The 18,313-nt window shown below is 37.8% G+C and overlaps 2 protein-coding genes across 2 annotated transcripts; one reads left to right on the plus strand and one right to left on the minus strand.

The window, feature by feature from the left end:
* Positions 1-403: 403 nt before the first annotated feature.
* atxn7l3a (ataxin 7 like 3a) lies at positions 404-11,654 on the plus strand. Its single transcript, XM_059347911.1, has 14 exons — positions 404-623; positions 2,959-3,001; positions 3,147-3,246; positions 3,374-3,506; positions 3,607-3,778; positions 3,875-3,972; positions 4,085-4,107; positions 4,207-4,252; positions 4,664-4,704; positions 4,816-4,884; positions 4,980-5,023; positions 5,637-5,708; positions 6,525-6,661; positions 7,378-11,654. The coding sequence occupies exons 3-14, from the start codon at positions 3,196-3,198 to the stop codon at positions 7,635-7,637; spliced, it is 1,146 nt and encodes a 381-aa protein (XP_059203894.1). The 5' UTR covers positions 404-623; positions 2,959-3,001; positions 3,147-3,195; the 3' UTR covers positions 7,638-11,654.
* A 323-nt stretch (positions 11,655-11,977) lies between these two features.
* On the minus strand, positions 11,978-16,535 carry tmub2 (transmembrane and ubiquitin-like domain containing 2). Its single transcript, XM_059347912.1, has 3 exons — positions 16,445-16,535; positions 14,230-14,864; positions 11,978-12,881 (listed from the first exon to the last, which is right to left on the minus strand). Exons 2-3 carry the CDS (start codon positions 14,847-14,849, stop codon positions 12,488-12,490), a joined length of 1,014 nt encoding a protein of 337 aa, XP_059203895.1. The 5' UTR covers positions 14,850-14,864; positions 16,445-16,535; the 3' UTR covers positions 11,978-12,487.
* Positions 16,536-18,313: the final 1,778 nt, after the last annotated feature.

Below are 18,313 nucleotides of genomic sequence, written 5' to 3' on the forward strand. Positions count from 1 at the left end.
TAAATAAAGATGGAACAAGTAGTTATATTCCCAAACATTTTTCAAGTGATGTACTAAAGTACAATTTAGATGTTCTAAAGTTGAGTGTAATAAAGTAAAATAAGTAAAGATGAGTTACTCATGCCCCCGGTTGAATGTTGTTGTATTTTTCTGTACAATCACAATAATATCAAATCAAATCAAATCAAATCAAATCAAATCAAATCAGAGGGAGACAAGAGGGAAACAAAAAAAACAAAATAGATGCAGTGAAATAGGTCTACAATTTAAATAAGGAAACAACAACAACAACAACAACAACAACAACAACAACAAAAGTGCCAGCTACTGCAGTGTTATTATAAAGTAAACAATGCTTTTATTTTTAAGGCTGAACCGGAAGTTAATTGTTTTATTTTTCCGTTGGCTTCTTAACTGGCGGCCTCTTCAGTGTAACGTTAAATTAACCGACACCTGCGACAACAAACAACTCAAAGGAGGGATTTTGTTTCACTGGCGTTAAAAGAGATGGATGTAACAAAGCTTCAGGTTTTTTATTAGCGTGTTTTAATGTGGACCGACGCGGTGATGCTGCCTCTCTCGGGTAAACCGCCTGTTTCAGGCTGAGTTTTCGGCATGACAGGGTGAGAGGAAACGGTTTTCTTTTGGTGACATTAGAAACAACAGTTAACGTCACTACATTGTATCCGAGAATTTAACATTAATATGCAGCAGAGTCGTCTGCTTCATCTCCGACTAGTTAATTTAGGGCAGAGCTTGCTAGCAAATGCTAAAAAAAAGTAATGTTAATCGACGTTAAAACAGTTTGGTTTGCTTACAACTGTCATTACCTGCGTTTATTTATTTTTTCCCTATGAACGTTAGCTAGCCGTTAGCTGTTGTTGCCGTTTTAATAGCGTTAGTCTAGTTTCACTGTATTAATTATTTAACCCGTAAGAATCCATGGTGACACACGTGTAACAAATACTTTAAATGTTCTAGAATCTCCCATATTCAGCTTTATGCTTCACCTTTACTCATTGAGTCCCTTAGCAAGACTATTTGACTGTGACAAGAAGTGACATCTCCAAAATATGCGTGTGACTGGAAACAGAAATGTGAAAAAGTAGCTAATTTCAAAAAGCTTATCTTTTGTTACTAGGCTACGTTTAAACCCATTTAACAATTATAATTCTAATCTAAGTACATTTGATCAAAGATAAACAAAATAATAATCCTATCCTATCACAATTTTGATATATGTTGTGGAGATGCAACGAAAAAGGCGAATTTGTGTTTCTGTAAGCAGAAAAGGTGTCTAGTTTATTTATTTTAAAATAAGAAATATCATAAACATAAATACCATAAACGCTTTGACATTTAGGGGTAGAATTTTTTTAATTAAAACATCATCATCATATACCACAGACCAAGTGAACCACATAGAACACATTTATGATGTGTTTTCAAAAATACTACCCCTAAATGTCAAAGATCTGAGATGTGACATATACGTTGCAATGGGCGTTTATAGTATTTATGTTTATATTTCTTATTTTAAAATGTCAAAAACTAGACACCTTTTCTGCTTACAGAAACATAAATTTGCCTTTTTCTTTGCATCTTCACAACATTCATCAAAATTATTTTTCAGATTTTTCTTTAAGTAACAAAATAGTAATAAATCAAAAAAAAAAAAAATCGTATTCCGTAGAGAAAAGTAATAGCACACCAATCCCGATCAAACTGCACGTTTTGATATATAATTTGTAGCGGGATGAAATTGTGTCCCTAAGAGGAAGAAGAAAAAATCCACAGTATAATAGTGCTCGGTGCGATTGCCCCGTGGCCCTAATAAGCTTTTTGAAATTAGCTGTTTTTTTTCACACTTCTGTTTCCAGTCACAGCTACAAGTCACTTCTTGTCAAAGTCACATGATCACCACACCAGGGTGTTGAGCATGTGTCGCTTAGGGATTTAATGAGTTAAGGTGAAGCATGGAGCTGAATATGGGAGATTGTAGAAGATTTAAAGTGTTTGTTACACAGGTGTCACCATTGGTTAAAAACACGCATATTACTATATCTACATGTGTATGGGACTGATGTTATCCTGCATTGCTTAGTTTAGGAAAATATAGCTTACCACCATAAATCTTACACACAGAGACAGACATTATGATGTTAATGTATGATCCTGTTATTATATTGTGTACGAAATTATTATAATTTTTCAGTTATAATTCTGCATCAATACAGACAACAACTATCAACACTTATATTAGGCTAAATATCAATCTGGGGTACACTGTGTATATATTACTGACTTGCTGACTCTGTTGCCTGTTACATGTACCTGACACTTGTAGTAGTTTTGTCATAATTAGTCTAAATAAAGACGCATTTTACCTCAGTTATCTTGGGATGTAACGTTGGGGTAAATTACAGTCTTCTTTCACTGTATTAATTAACAAATATTCTTATTACTCTATCTACATGTAATGTGTGGGGTGCATGTATTGGTCCTGCATTTTTTAGTCTATGAAAAATGCTGCCTAACACCATAAATCTACAGCTATCATAGAATAGAATAGAATAGTATTTTATCTATACTGTTTTCATATACCATTCCATGTTATACAGTGCTATAATGCTCTTGTATAGTTTATATTTTTACTTTCTCTATTTGCTAGGGCTGCAAAATAACACAAGTTCTGCTTTTCTGATGCTTTTGGTTTAAAAAAAGGGAAATTATTTCCAGCATTCTTTGAGTAAACACAATGAACTAAGCATAAATAGCACCTGTTACTTTCTTTCAACTAGCTCTAAAAAGTGCAACTTTGCTGTCTTTTGCGACGTGTTTACTGTTTGCATCAATTATATATATTTTGAAGCCATACTTTTAATCTGTATTCGTTTCTGAGTTATCAATAAAGGCTTATCATATCTATTAATTTATATATTTTCTTATTTTCAACAGAAGAAAGAGATATCTGCAACAACTGTCAACATCTCTTTTAAAAGTAAGTATTTTAAGTATCAGTTTGATTCATAAACTGGACCCTTGATGACCGTTTGGATTTGTCTCCCTCTTTGATCTGTTACCTGTTAACTATGCTGACTGTCTCATGATTGTAAGTTTGTTCGTTTTTGGTTCAAAATCCTCAGGTCAGCATCTCATTACCTTGCTATCAAGATTTCCCACACAGATTTTCAAATGAAAATGGAGGATATGCCCCTGTCAGGCCCAGACAACACCAGGCTGGAGGTGAGTGAATATATATCATTTTTAATAAATGTAGCTTTTAATTGTCATCCACAGACAGATGTTATGTCTTTCATCTATTTATATTAAGCCTTCACTCTGAATTGGGTTTTAATTCACCATATTATAGGCCCTGGTCCATGACATCTACTCTGAGCTGGTGGAAGATGCCTGTTTGGGCCTGTGTTTCGAGGTGCATCGCGCTGTGAAACAGGGCTATTTCTTCTTGGATGAAACGGACCAAGAGAGCATGAAAGAGTTCGGTTAGTGCAGTGTCTTCGAGCTACTTTCGGCCCATTTGTCTTCTCATTTTTTAGGGGTGTCTCCTGACAGTATGTGCCTTTTTTTTTATTTATCTTCCAGAAATTGTGGATCAGCCAGGTGTGGACATATTCGGCCAAGTGTACAATCAGTGGAAAAACAAAGAGTGTGAGTGTCCAAACTGCAAAAGATTGATAGCAGCTTCTCGCTTCGCCCCGCACTTGGAGAAATGCCTAGGCATGGGACGCAACAGCAGTCGCATTGCCAACCGAAGGTCGGTTTAAAAAAAAAAGGTAATTCAGGACTGATCCAAAATGGCTATCATCAATTTTTTTGATTGTTTTTTTGTTTTTTTTAACCTTTTTAACAGGCTGGCGACCAATAATAACATGAGCAAATCAGAGAGTGATCAGGAAGACAATGATGACCTCAATGATAACGACTGGTCGTACGGGGCAGAAAAAAAAGGTAAGCATTCAAAAATGGTTCAACTTTAATTTCTACTATGGTGGAAATTTAATTAAGTAAGACTCAAATTTGCTTCCACGTAATAAACACACTTCTTATTTCCCTCTCGCAGCCAAAAAGAGAAAGTCAGATAAGGTATTTTTGCATTTTTTCCTTTTGCAGATGGTATTATAGTGTTATAATGTTTTAATGTGTTTAATGAGGTGATCTAATCTGACTGTTTTTTGTGTGCAGAATCAAAATTCCCCAAGAAGATCCAAATCTCTAAAACATAAAAATGGTGAGTCTATCAGGTGCACAGCTTCTTGAGTATTGTGGAAGTTTGGGTCCAGCAGTCTCATTTTACAGATCAGGTGTTCAGTGCAGGCAGTTATCTCTGTTACAAGAAATAGAATATATACCTGCTCTCAGTGTTGACAGGTTTTACCAGAAAAGGGTTCACCTTTTTAGATGAACTGATCCAGGACCAAAAGTCAGCAAAATACGCAGTTGGGTGAATTTATTTTTTAATTATTTGGTTGGGTGACATTAGTCAAATTTTCAGCCAAACTTGGCCATAGTATATACACTTGGAGTGGTTGGAAACCTTTTTTGACTTTGACTTAAAGTCCAATTTTGATGATGTTTTAATAGTTTTAATGGTGCATGTGGTTTAAATAAAGAACGCCAACAGTTGTGCTTCTTTTCCCAGGTGAGCTCGGGGGCGGTGTCAGTTCTTCTGATCCTTACAAGGTGACAAACATTTATTTGTCTATCATGCCTTCAAGACCTCAAAGTTATTCCATCTTATATTGTCAATCAGTGCAACGTTTTGACAGTTGTTCTCTCTGTCTTTCATTTTAGTACAACTATAATACTGGCATCAGTTATGAAAGTCTAGGCCCTGATGAAGTCAGATCTCTCTTAACAACGGTGAGTAGCCCAGTATACTGAGTCGTATTTCTCTGGACAAATGCTGTGTTGTTTTTAATTAAACTGATGTTTATCTTCGTGCTTGTTTTTTGCAGCAATGTGGAGTGATCTCTGAACACACCAAGAAGATGTGCACCAGGTAATTATTGATTAATCCACTGACACATAGATAAACTAGTGAAGAATCTTCTCTGTGGGAAGAACACTTTTCTGATTTGTTGTGCTGATTTGTGGAATGATGCCTTATAGTTAAGGTATTGTAACACCTGGTCTTATGTTGGTGTCACCATGTTATTTAATCCAATCCTGTCTGTGTGTCTTTATGTTTGTGCCCCTTTGTGAAAACTAAACCACATTTCTTCAAGTCATTGTTGCATGTGATATCCTAAAGCATGATCAGTTTCATGTGCATATTTATGAAAATGATCATGTATGTTGGGACAAGGGTACACAAGTGGCACGTCATTGCATTTAAAGTTTTTTCTGGACCCTTGATTGACCTGTTTTTTTTCTCCTCAAATAAAAACACCAAAGATAAAGATATTCTTAAGTAGACATTGGAGGACCCTGTCAGCGACCAACCTCTAACCTTTCATAACACCTCACCGTTGCTCTGCTTAATCTGATTGGTCACTGATAGTGTCCGCAGCAGTCCCTCCCACCCCTCTCCCTCCCTGTGGCTGTATGTTTGCAGGCAGGGTGATGCGTGAACTTGTCTCAGGGATGTATAATGCCACCTTGTGTCCCACCAGGTCTCAGCGATGTCCCCAGCACACGGATGAACAGAGGAGGGCCGTCAGGGTGTTCCTCCTGGGGCCCTCCGCGTGAGTGCCCTTCCCCTCCCTCACCCACAAGTGTACTTAACAAAAGTCATGTCTGAACGAGTGTTGTGACCCTCATGGTGCAGCTCTTTGCTGATACAGTTGACTGTTTTCTGATCATGTTGACAGAGCTAGGAAAAAAGGACTGCTGCTGCTCAGTGTTGTGAACACTTTGATACTTTTCTGCAGGTCGCAGCTCTTTGACAAAGGCAGAGTTGTGAATATCCTCCAGCAGAATTGTTAGTGATAGTTTGCACTTATTGAAGTGGGCATGTATGTTGTACTTATTCATATTCAGTGTATTACCTACAGTAGATGGTGGTCGGCACCTCCCCAGTTTAGAGAAACATGGAAGCTAAGCAATGTACTGCTGTGGACAGGGGCAGCAGTGAAACACATTTAAGCCTCCTAAAAAATCAATATCAGCTGAAGTGTATGCTATATTTAGAATATTTTTACTGCTTTATCTTGACATCAGACAGCCCTGAGCTGAAAGCTTTCGTCAAAGGCACCAAGCTTCAGCAACTCAGCAACTCTCATGTTCTGTGGGGTAAATTACTGTATTTGTCCAAGGCATCTGGTGAAGAAACTTTCATGTAAATGTAAACAGGGCAGTCTGATGGCAAGGTACAGCACTGAAAGAGGTTCAGATCATTGAATCTGAATCTGTAGAGAAAAAATAATCTTACAGACTCTTTACTTCTTTCTCGACTACATTTAGTATATGCAATAGACATTTGGATCACTGTGTGGTCAGTGAGCTTTATCCTCTAGTCTAGTCTAACCAGACAGTATCTTTGTCTGGGTTTCATGTAACAGGCCGTCGCTGCCAGATGCAGACGCTGTGGTGGAGAGCGACAGCTTCGACATTCCAGATGCACAAACCCTGATGAGCCGGCTGCAGTGGGAAGACTCCCCGGATATTTCACCCACCGACTCTGCCTCATCTAAAACCAGTAAGGAAGTAACATGCGTTACACTTTACCCCCTGAACCCCAAGCAGATTCAGGTTGTTGTTCTTTAAAGTCTATGTGCAGTATAAATCTTTTTTCCAAGTCCTCACAGGTGTTAAAATATTGAAAAATAATCTACATGCTATACATATTAAACTATTTACATTTTAACAACCTCTCTTGCTCTGTGTAAACAGTGAGACTGTTCCCTCTTAGCTTATTAGTTGACTAATTTTGGTTTTAGTCGGCCGATGATTAGTCACTTTTTATTATTTTTTTCATGCTATATAGCATATTTCAAAGTAATGTATGAGCATATAACTAGTGCACACACTATTTAAAGTGGTATTTTGCATGATTGCTTGTTGTACAGAGCTGTTGATCAACTAATCAATTAGTCAACAAAAGTAAAAAAGTGTATTAGTGTTCGTTAATTTAAGATTTCTTTAGTCCAGGATAGCTCTAGTAAACAACCCACAGTTCAGTTCAAGTTTCACAGAATTTTTGTCATGTTGACTGTAATGTTTTATAGCTGGATCTGGCGAGTGTAAACAGTTTATTTTTGGTAAAATTTTAACCGAGATTTAGAATAAAGTGATTTTGATGAAATATTGCTATTTTAAGCTTAGATTGGGATTGTTTTTAAGCTGTGGTGTTCAAGACATTTTTTGATCTAATGTAGAGACAATAAATAGATATTTTTTCTGTCTCTCTCACAGGCACCAACCATTCAGATTCTAGGAGGCCCAAGAAAAAGAAGAGGACGTCTCTCGGTTTGATGAGTGGTGGAGGAGGAGGAGGAGGAGGAGGAGGGGGTGGAGGAGTAGTAGTAGGAAGCCTGACTGGAGGCGGAGGAAGTCTGACTGGAGGCGGCGGCAGCAGCAGCAGCTGTCAGAGTAATATCAGCTTATCCACCAAAAAAAAGAGGCCCAAACTCTCAGCACCTTCTATTTCCAGTATCTATGATGACTTAAACTAGCATAAGCCCCGTCTGTAACCTTGTCTATTAAGTCCCTGAGTTCATTTACAAGCCTGAACAGGACGGGACGAAACTTGACTTAGTAGTTCTTATTAACTCCGCCTTGACAAGTAAGTCATTTTAAGTGAAAATTTCTCCTTCTGTGGTATGAACACAGCGTTCTAAATATTGTGATTAAGAGTCACAGAGTATCTGCAGGAACTGAATGGAAAAAAATCCACCTTATAACAAACTTTACCCAGCATTATAGTCTCCAAGCAGGTATTTAAATGTATTCTGTTGCACTGTATGGACAAAGGTATGTTGACACATGATACACTCATTAACATTATCATTTACACCTGTGCTCTTCCTGCTATGACACGTCAAAGTGTCTGGCATGGAACAGGTCTATCAGGAGTCTTTTTCTTTGTTCAAAATCTTTCTTTTTACCTCTAGTATGTACTGAAGCTGCCTGAACAAAGTCTGCACTGTATTTGTACAGTTTGGAGATGCAACTTCGTCATAACAGTGCCCCTTGAACTTTCACCCACTTGTTATATATGCTGTGCAGAAGATTGTGGGTCATAATAGCCAGAGAAGCACGTTTGCTTGCATACAGCAAAATGCAGCCAGATGCAGTTTGACATCTGGGTATTTTTAGGATACTGCGTTTGACCACAGGTCAACAATAAATTAGAATATCATAGAAAAGTTTATTTATGTCAGTAATTCAATTAAAAAAGTGGAAATAAAACATTATATAGATCCATTACACATCTCATGTCTAAGTTTATTTAATTTCTTCTAATTATAATAATTATGGCTTTTGTTTAATGAAGACCTAAAATTCAGTGTCTCAAGAAATTTGAGTATTACAAAAAAACAATTTTTAAAAGTATGTTTAATATGGAAATGTTGGCCTCTGAAAAGTATGTCCATCGATATGCACTCAATACTTGGTTGGGGCTATTTGACTTGAACTACTGGAAATTGATTTTTCCATGACATACTAATTTATTGAGATGCACCTGTATATATTTGGACACACTAAATATATATATTTTTTAATATTCTAGCATATTAAATAGTATTGTACTATTGGTATGGACCTTTTATTTGCCCACCCTTATTTTGAAAGTTTGCACAAAATGTCCTTTTACAACTAAATTCTTGAAGACCTATTTTTCTTAAACTACAAGTTTAAGACCTTTTGGTATGTGTAGTCTGTCAGAAAAAGCCCAGAATGTTTTCCTCTAAGCGTGAAACATCTTAAATTTCTGAAACCTTCAGGTACTCTGTTTCGAGTAGACCCTGTGTTCATTTCACTCATTCTTGAGGAGACGTGTGGACTTCAACTTTTTTGAACGACACTTGACAGGCATTTACTGGACTACTCATCAGTGGCTTTTTAATTCTAGCATTGTATTGCACTGTGTTTGTGTGTGTGTGTGTGTGGGGGGGGGCATTTTATGCCAGCGAACTATACTAAAATGCCTTAACCGCGTCGCCTGCATAAAGACTGATGAATAGGCGTGCGTACAGGCACGCAGCGTGACGCTCGTCTGTCCATTGAAAGTGAATGGAATTTACACGCGCACGTTAGAGGTTTGATGTCATCGCATAGGTGCTGCGTTTTAGTATAGTTCGCTGGCATAAAATGCCCCTCGTGTGCGTGTGTGCGTGTGTGTCTTGCATTCAGTGTGAACGTCACTTTTTTGTGTATGTGTGATTAGAGGGTGTGTATGTGTGCGATCACCTATATTTTCATAAAACTATGCATCCTAGAATGTGACATTTTGTGAAAGTATGTGTGCCATTTTAAATATTTAACTTTATTTGTTTACATCAATGATATATTTAAGTTCCTACTTGTCACTGCCTTTAAAGCTATGTGTATATTATTTGTGTGGAGAAAAAAAATGCAGATTTTGATATTTGATGAGCGGGGAGGCTTTTGGGGCACATGTACAGTACATTTATGTGTGATAAGTCATATGGAAAATTAATCATGAATTTAATGTAACTTTCTTTAGTTAGTTTTTGCTTCTGGATAATCTTAAGTAGGTCAGAGCTGCAGTTCTACTTATTATTCACCATGAGTGATAAGTCTGTCAGCTTATATAATGTCTAGTAAAAGTTGTAAGATGTCCTCCGTGCTTTAGAGGTCAGATGCACTATTTCTCTAATCTTATACTTGCAACTTTTGCCAGTTGATGTCTTAAAGAAGCTTTTTGTTTTAAATTTGTTTTTCTTCTTTTCAAACCCAAAGACTTTACAATAACACCTGAAACTGTAGAGTCCAAAATGCATAGTTTAGTATAAGGATGATGTATTTTGTTTGTTCGCTGTAAAACTGAGGGACTTTATGAAAATTATTAGCGGGTAAAAGAGTAAAAAGAAAAAGGGTTCAGTTTCAGTTCTAATGCTCTTTTTAATTATTTCTTTCGAGTATTTCTGCCACTATTTTATGTGAAGTCCAATTTAGAAGGATCACTTTTCTCTCGACCTTCGAACGGGCCAAAGTTTAATCCAACCCTTAGATATTGTCTTTTTTCTTTTTTTCTAACATTTTTGGGAAGAGGCTTTGACTTTTTCTCATCCCAGATTTAATTTTATTCTTCCCATGTCAGATTTATTTTAGATAACAGTGGCCAATTCACTAATTTGGCAGAAATAACAGTAAATTAAGTCAGAAATTGCTTGAATATTCGCCATGTTTTTATGTTTGTTGATATTTTATCTCCAGCTATTGGGTGAAGGCTGTTCCATTTTATTCCAAGTCAAGGGGAGGGTTAAAAAATAAATTTAAATGTTTAATATTGTGGTGAACAAAATACAAGATTCAATCTCGCTACCCACCCAAAAATAGTTTTCATACCGTCCTTAAAGTCAGCCGCATTCAGTTGTCTTAAATGTCGTGAACATGACAATCCATCAAAGCCTGATAAAATCTCCAGTACAGTTAAAGGGACAGTTTAGACAGTTTTTCTAAGTGGTTTTGTTTGAGGTACTTATTCATAGTCAGTGTATTACCTACAATAGAGGGTAGTCAGGACCGCCAGTTTGAAGAAGAACAGGCACGGAAGCTAAACAATACACTGCTGTACACAATATTTATATTATTTTCACTGCTTTGCCTTGCTGTCAGGCATCCCTGTTTAAGTTCATGCGTAAAAATTTTAGTCGTTCTCTGCTCTTGTCAAAGCCCAGACCAGATCCTGTTGACAAAAACAGTAATTTTACCTCACAGAACACGAGTTGCCGTTCTACAGCTGCCTCCGCCTGTTAGTTTGTGTTATTGGGTGACTTTGGTGTTTTAAAGGGTTCGTTTGGAATCACCAAAGTCACACAAAAAAGCAAATAAACTAGCCGGTCGGGTCAGCAGGAGACCAGAAACTCCTGTGTTTTGTGGGGTAATCTGGTGGCTTTGACTAGATTGTAGATCAATTTACGGCTTCAGTGCCCAGTTGGAAAGGGTTGTCTGAGGACAAGGTAAAAATGTGAAAATATTCTAAATATAGCGGACACATATTTCTTTGTTGTCTTGCTGCCCCTGGCCACAGCTAGACACTGCTTGGCTTCTGTGTTGGTACTCCAATCTGCTTTTTAAATCTGGGGACGTGTCGACAGCCATCTACTGTAGGTTAAACTCTGACTTTGTTAAAGTGCCTCATATAACTCCACTTAAAAGAATCCAATCTATCCCTTTAGGATTTGTATTAACTTTGGCAATGCCCCTTTTATATTTTTCCAGTAAAGTCTTGTGATGTGCACTAAAAGTAAATGAACTGTTATTGAGATACTTTTGTAGGTGTGATTTAGATTCTTCAGCCACTTTCTGTGGAGGAAGCTAACAGCTGATGTTCTCTTGTGGCTCTTTGTTTATCTGTGTGCAGTACGAGTGCAATAACATAGAACGTGATATTGTGAGTTTATAGTATTTTTCCATGCACAAGCTGTTGTATATGATCATGTGTATATTTTTCTTCATGCCATGCATACTGGTGTTTGTATATAAATAAACACAAACGGTAATCTGAGGCTCATTTCTTTAGACCTCAAAACAAATACTGAAGCAGGTTTTGGTTTGAAATGCTTTAATTTTAGACATCACTGAAGCCAGAGCAGTCCAGCATAATCAGGAGGGTCAAAGGTCCCCCTCCAAATCTTTAAGTGCCAGATGCAGGTTCATCTGATTCATTCTATCATTTTATTTACAGAAAATACACAATTTATTTACAATATGTTCTCAAAAAGTGTCTATTTTCATGTCTAGTGATTATTTAAATTAGCCTATTTCTACATAGCAACAATTTTTTGAGCAACAAAAATATCCCCAAGTCTGTATTTGCGTACACAGAGCTCGACTCATTCAAAAAACACAAAATAATGAAAGTTAAACTGGCACACACAGCACAAGAGTGAGTGGTTCCGAAAGATTCTTGCATCTATCAGTTAATTATTATTATAATTATTTTTTAAACACAGGAACGATGGCCTAAAAAACAAACAAGAAAGCATCATGAATCTTTTAGCAATAAAAGAGCAGACAAGATAAAGCCAGAGTGTTTAAACATGGTGTAAACCACTAAGTCATGTTTGGAGAGAAGCATTTCAGTTTCACCAACTGTGGATTATTGTTTACTCCACAAACTGTACAATCACTCATCTGTTGTTTTATCTTGGTACATGCACAAACAGGCTCACCTCGCCACCCACGCACACACTCCGCAGGGATCCAATCAGCTGCGGCATTCGCACCAAGCCTTGTTTTGATTAGTCTCTCTCTCTCCAGGCGCCACCTACTGCTGTGGTTATTTTTATTTCACCTCACAACATTCAAGTGTGTGTAACTTCTCTCTGCCTTTTCAGCGGCTGTGCATCCCAAATATCAGAAAGCTGAAGAACACAGTGACTCCCACGAGGGAGATGGTCGCAGGGGCGGTGAAGAACTGCCTGTAGTTGATGCGGAAGTACCACACTACAGCCAGTATCACCACGAACACGGGCACCACCAGGCTGCTGGTGCTGATGGCTACACCGGCGGCCCTGACTCCTCCAGAGACCCCAGACCCGACTCCTGCCCCAGCCCCGGACTGCGCCCCTTCCTCTGGAGTGGGCTCGTGCAGGGCCTGGGAGATGTGGCAGTGGATCACGCTGTTGTGTGTGATGTTTAGGGACAACAGAGTCTTCTTGGGGTCCTGCAGCAACTGGCCTTGGTAGATTAGTTTAATTTGATGCTCCCGACCTGAGAAGTATTTACTGGAGGAGGAGGAGAGAGAAAGGTCGTTAAAAGATGATTAGTACTGCGCATAATTTGGGGAATTATGCTTATTTGCTTCCTTGCAGAGAGCTAGATAAGATAATCAACACAATACTGATATCTTTGACAATTAATATGTTACAGACAGAAGCATAGGCTCTGTCCAACATTTTTAAAAATTGTAAAGATAATTTTGGTAGCTAAGGTCAGCAACTCTAAAGCTCACTAATGAACATGTGAAATCTTGTTTGTTAAATTTGACAAAAAGTGTATAGTTTGTGCGCTTGACTATTTCTTGGACATCCTCCAAACTCAAGGCCAAGAAATACTTCCACATGTAACCTCACGTAAAACAACGTTTCATTTTTATGCTGTGTTGAATTTTCGACCTTGCGTTGCTCTACTTTGACTGTAGGATGATTTGTGTTTATTCACATGAGACACACTGGTGTCCACCACTGCAGCTTTGTGCCTGTTGTGGAAGTCCCAGACATATAGGAAAACAAAATGCCTTCATGTCTGGGTTCATATCACCATCCAGAGAAGCATAATGCCTTCTCCATGAACTGTGTCTGAATGACTGCTGCTTCCAGCGCTACTTGAGGCTGACCAGTGCCCTTTTTGATGACCTTTTAGTAAGCATCACCACAAGGATTTTTCAGATAGAAACCAACTACAGATGTTTCGTCTCATCTGCAGCACTCTGGTAAGTAGCCATTTCATTATGGTGTGTGGATATCAATACATATTCACTGTATCTAGCAAGTTACAGGGGAGAATGAATCTAGTTTACTACATCAGAATGTACCAAAAAACCAGATTCTGGCTTTGTTTTAATTGCAATAAACAGGCCAAAAGTATGCAGAAATGAATACATTCTGATGCCGACTTGTAAAAAGTCTGAATAGATGCTTTGTTATTTCTGTTTACAAGACAACGAGCAAATAACTTTTAACAAGCTTGTTTTCTGAAAAGTTCAGGAGAATGTCGATGCTGAAGGCTTTGGTGGCACGGCAGCAGCTTGAGATATATGAAAAACACAAATGTTTAAAAATTCATGTGTTTGGTAATAACATATCAATACAATTAGACATCATGTTATGAATATATTAATAAGCAGAGCCAGGCTGGCTGTTTCCAGCCTTTATGCTGAGTTCAGCTAACCGACTGCTCGCTGTAGCTACATATTTAGTGTTCAGACATGACGTGTGAGATGAGATGAGATGTGCAAGATGAAAACTTGAGTTTTCATCTAACTCTGCAAGAAATCAAGGATGTATATTTCCTAAAATGCAAAACTATTCTTTTAACAATCTGAAGTCTGCAGGTGGATGTTTGTGGTTTTACCTTTTCAGTTCTCCCACTGTATCCTGTGGTTCTACAACAGCAACCTCCTCCGTGTCATTTAAATACTTGAGACGGAGAGAGATGGAAGTGGCAGTAGTAGTGGTGGTGGAGGAGGAGATGGTGCTGGACAACATTGAAATATGCTTTATAATCTTTTTATCTTCCTCCTCCAGCTCCTCCTCCTCCTCATCGTCCTCCTCATCTTCTTCCTCCTCCTCATCTGAAGTGTGCAGTCTTCCAGCCTGTGGTTGTTTGCTCCGTATGTCCAGCAGGGGATCCGTCCTGACCCCCTCAGCTCCCTCCCCCGTCCCCTCGCCATCTCCTCTCTCCGTCCCCGGCTCGCCATCGTCCGGCTTGTTCTCCTGAGAAGGCGGAGGAGTCTGCTGCTCGGGGGCATCGGAGCTGGTCGACCCTCCGCTGTAGCTGTCGTGACCTCCCAGTCCGATCAGAGAGGCGTGAGCGCCCACGGTGAGGATGGTGCCTAGGATGTGGTCGCCCCGGTCAGCCACATGGGTTGAGAGCCAAGCGAAGACGAGGGCGAGGACCAGGAGCAACACACCACCGGCAGCCGTGACCTCCTCCTCCATCCCATCCAGCATGGTCAGTGCACACACTGCCATCTCTGTCCTCCAAACCTGAAGACACAACACCTTTTTTTATATTAACCCAAAGAGATTTACAACAGGACTGAAAAGATCATTAACGATTAAACAGTGAGAAAAGCCTGTTACAACAGTCTTAGGAGATTTCATCAAATGTCTCATTTTATCCATCCAACATTTCTATACTCCAAATAAAGGATTTACTGTAATGTAAAACCAAGAAAAGAAGCAAATCTTTACATTTGGGAACCTGCAACATTTTTGCTTAAAATGTCATGTTCTGTCAGTCAAATAATCGATAAATTCACTAAACACTGCAGTTTTTTTTTACAACATTGCAACATCTAACAACCATAACAGAATTTATCTGATGTAATCTGGTGTTGTTTGTATAGTTATTTTCACAATGACATGTATTTGGCAAGTTATTTTAATTGCAACTCAAAAACACCTTTTCCCTAACAACACAGATGATAAGATAAACTATGGTCAACTGTTGACATTTTTTTTTCTGTTTTTTTGTCCTGTTATTTTATTTAGTTGTATCTATATACTGTTTCTCATTTGATTTTTTCTTCATGGTGTTAAATTAGGGCTGCAACTAATTATTAATTTCATTATTGAATAACGTATAATAACTAAGATTAGAGCCTGATCCCATGAGGGGAAATTTAGGTGTTGCAGCAGCACTAACACAGACCTAAGTTCAGATAAATTGGAATGTAAAAATAAGATAAAAATGGGATATATAGATAGAAGAGGTATATGCACGTTTAAAATATGAGCCATACAAGAGCGACTTAACATAAGATTCGTTGTCTGGGGATCGAAAGGTTCATTAATCGACTTTTTAGCCTCACACAATAATACATATGTAATTACATAAGTTTGGGTGTACATAAGCCAGGAAATAGGTCCCACCCATGGCCTATATGATGACGGTAGAAAACCTTAGTCCCGGTTTCTGTTTTTGGCAGAAAATTCAATAAAATCAAAACGAAATAAAAACCAAAAGAATCCTAAAAATGAGCTTTGATCAAGCAGGAATGACAAAGTTGTATTCTGCACAATCAGACAAAGCTACTTCACATTCTTAAGTTTTCTACTCGTATAAACACATTATAATGGCAGTATTTATAGCTCACTAGCTACATATACATGCTTGATTACAACCAGAACTGCTGGCAGATGAAAAACTCTTCAACAAAGTGTTATGTGTAAGAGTTATTATTTGGGGTGAAACGTAAAGCTCCACAGCAGCTTCAGGGATGGTCAACAGCTGTTTGTTGTAGTTAGCTGTGAAGCTAAATACCCAGCTGTTCAAACACTGTGATTTATTTTACCACGTTCGTGAGTAAACTCGATATTTAAACGTAAAATGTGCCATTATGTAACACTAATCCTCCGTGCTGCTAACTTGTTGTGCTGTAGTTTATGCTGCTAGTTAGCGAGCTAAGTTAGCTTGTGAGCTTGCCTGCCGAGCTAGCTTTAAAAAACGACCTTCGACTGTAACGACTGGCAGCTTTGTTTTGATTTAAACAGTTATTAAACGAAACAGAGGAGTAGTGTTGACGTCGGCGTATCTTTATGGTGCTGTTACTCCTCGATATTACCTGCCAGCTGTTGGAATCAGAGCATGTTTGAAGACGAGGCTCTCTGTGCTCGTTAGCAGCGACTCCTTAAAACCCACATAATAAACACACAGCGACGACGCGGCGTGACGTCACCACGGGGCAGCTGGGAGCTGCTTGTTTTGGAGACGGCGCGCGCCTGTTGCTCCTCCTGCTCTCTGTACTTTAGTATTTCATTTATTTGTTAAATTGTTATCCCCTATTGTAATTACGCCCGTCTTTATTTATTTATTTATTTTTTTTAAATTTTTTTTAAATTATTATTATTTTTCACTTTCACAAGTAAAGGATGGTTACATAACGTCACCCTGTTAAGATAATCGCCTAACTAATTTTTTCAAGTTTTGCAGGAAACACAAAAAACTTCATCAAAAGTGTAACATATGACATTTATTGATCATTTTACTCAAAAAGCATATAACAAAGGATGGCTATTGGCATAGTAATAACACTGTGTTTAAATTATGTAACATAAGATAAATCAATGATTTAGGCCATTTTTTTAACTTGCCTTTGTGACGTAAGCAAGATATGGTAACACTTTATTTTGAAGGTGTCTACATTAGAGTCACACAAGCCTGTCAGAAACATGACATGACAAGTATCATGAGCATTAATGTTACTTCAAAGTGTCATTAATGATCATGAAACGTCCATGTCACTCTTATGTAGACACCTTCAAAATAAAGTGTTACCATATCTTGCTTAAGTCACAAAGGCATGCTCAAAAAAAAATGTCTAAGTCACATTTTATTTTCACCTAGGCATAATAAATCAGTGGCCGGCATCATGAGCAGATGATTTAGGCAAAAAGTGACTTAGGCAATTATTTTAACAGTATGACGATAATATGGTTCACAGTTATAAAAAGCAAAACAAACAAACAAGTAAACAAAACAATACAAACAAATCAAAAACAAAACAAAAAAACAGAACACCAGCTTAGATCCATATAAATAATACTTGGGGTAACAGTATTAATGTGCATAATGAGCAGTAAAGAAAATCCCTGCAGCATGATAATAGAGACATCAGTCTCTACATAGTTCAAATAGGGTTCCCACACTTTATAGAATTGGTCTGTTTTTGAATGTTATATACATGTAAGGGACTTTAATGACACTAGATCAAACACCTCGCTGCGTAAGTAAGAATACAACACAACCTCTTATTATGTTTGGATGTTAAGATATGGCTTGGGAGGCTCAGTATGAGAGACACAGGGTCCATCTCAAGTTCTAAGCCCAATATGTTTTCTATTTCGGATAAGACATTACACCAATACATTTGCTGTTTTGAACATGACCAAAACAATGTTTTAGGGTACCAAATGTCTAGCTTGCATTTAAGGCACATGAGAGAGCAAGAATTGAAGTGATGCCTGCGGTTGGGGGATATGTGCATTCTGTGTATAATCTTTATCTGTATTGCTTTGGTGCAATTGCAGACTGAAATTGATTTAGCATGTGTCCAGATATCCTTCCACTCTTCATCATCAATTGTGATGTTTAGCTCCTTTTCATATGTGCCTTTAAGCCTCTATAACCCAGCTTCCATCTTTATAATAGCGTCTGTATTCCCAACGTCTGAAAATAATTAATTAAAAGTACACAAATACAATTAATAATGACAGGAATAGTAGTAATATATTTGATTAAGAAATTTTGTTTTATTTGAATACTTTTCATTTGTTTGTTTTTTAAATAATATAGAGGTTTAGTCTGTTGGTTAAACATAGCAGACATCATGAATTACTTTTTTTTACAAACTAAACTATGGAAGCGTATTGCTGCCACCCATATAAAAAACTATTCTCCATTTATTTATTTCGTTATAACGAGATACTATCAC

The sequence above is a fragment of the Centropristis striata genome, chromosome 13, assembly GCF_030273125.1.
Source record: "Centropristis striata isolate RG_2023a ecotype Rhode Island chromosome 13, C.striata_1.0, whole genome shotgun sequence".
Taxonomy (NCBI): Eukaryota; Metazoa; Chordata; class Actinopteri; order Perciformes; family Serranidae; genus Centropristis; species Centropristis striata.

Excerpts from the sequence above, each read along its gene's own strand:
- atxn7l3a (XM_059347911.1), top strand. The coding sequence starts at position 3,196 with ATGAAAATGGAGGATATGCCCCTGTCAGGCCCAGACAACACCAGGCTG. Across the intron at positions 4,108-4,206 it reads AAAAGAGAAAGTCAGATAAG|AATCAAAATTCCCCAAGAAG; the intron begins GTATTTTTGCAT and ends TTTTGTGTGCAG. Across the intron at positions 4,253-4,663 it reads ATCTCTAAAACATAAAAATG|GTGAGCTCGGGGGCGGTGTC; the intron begins GTGAGTCTATCA and ends TTCTTTTCCCAG.
- tmub2 (XM_059347912.1), bottom strand. The coding sequence starts at position 14,849 with ATGGCAGTGTGTGCACTGACCATGCTGGATGGGATGGAGGAGGAGGTC. Across the intron at positions 12,882-14,229 it reads ACAGTGGGAGAACTGAAAAG|TAAATACTTCTCAGGTCGGG; the intron begins GTAAAACCACAA and ends CTCCTCCTCCAG.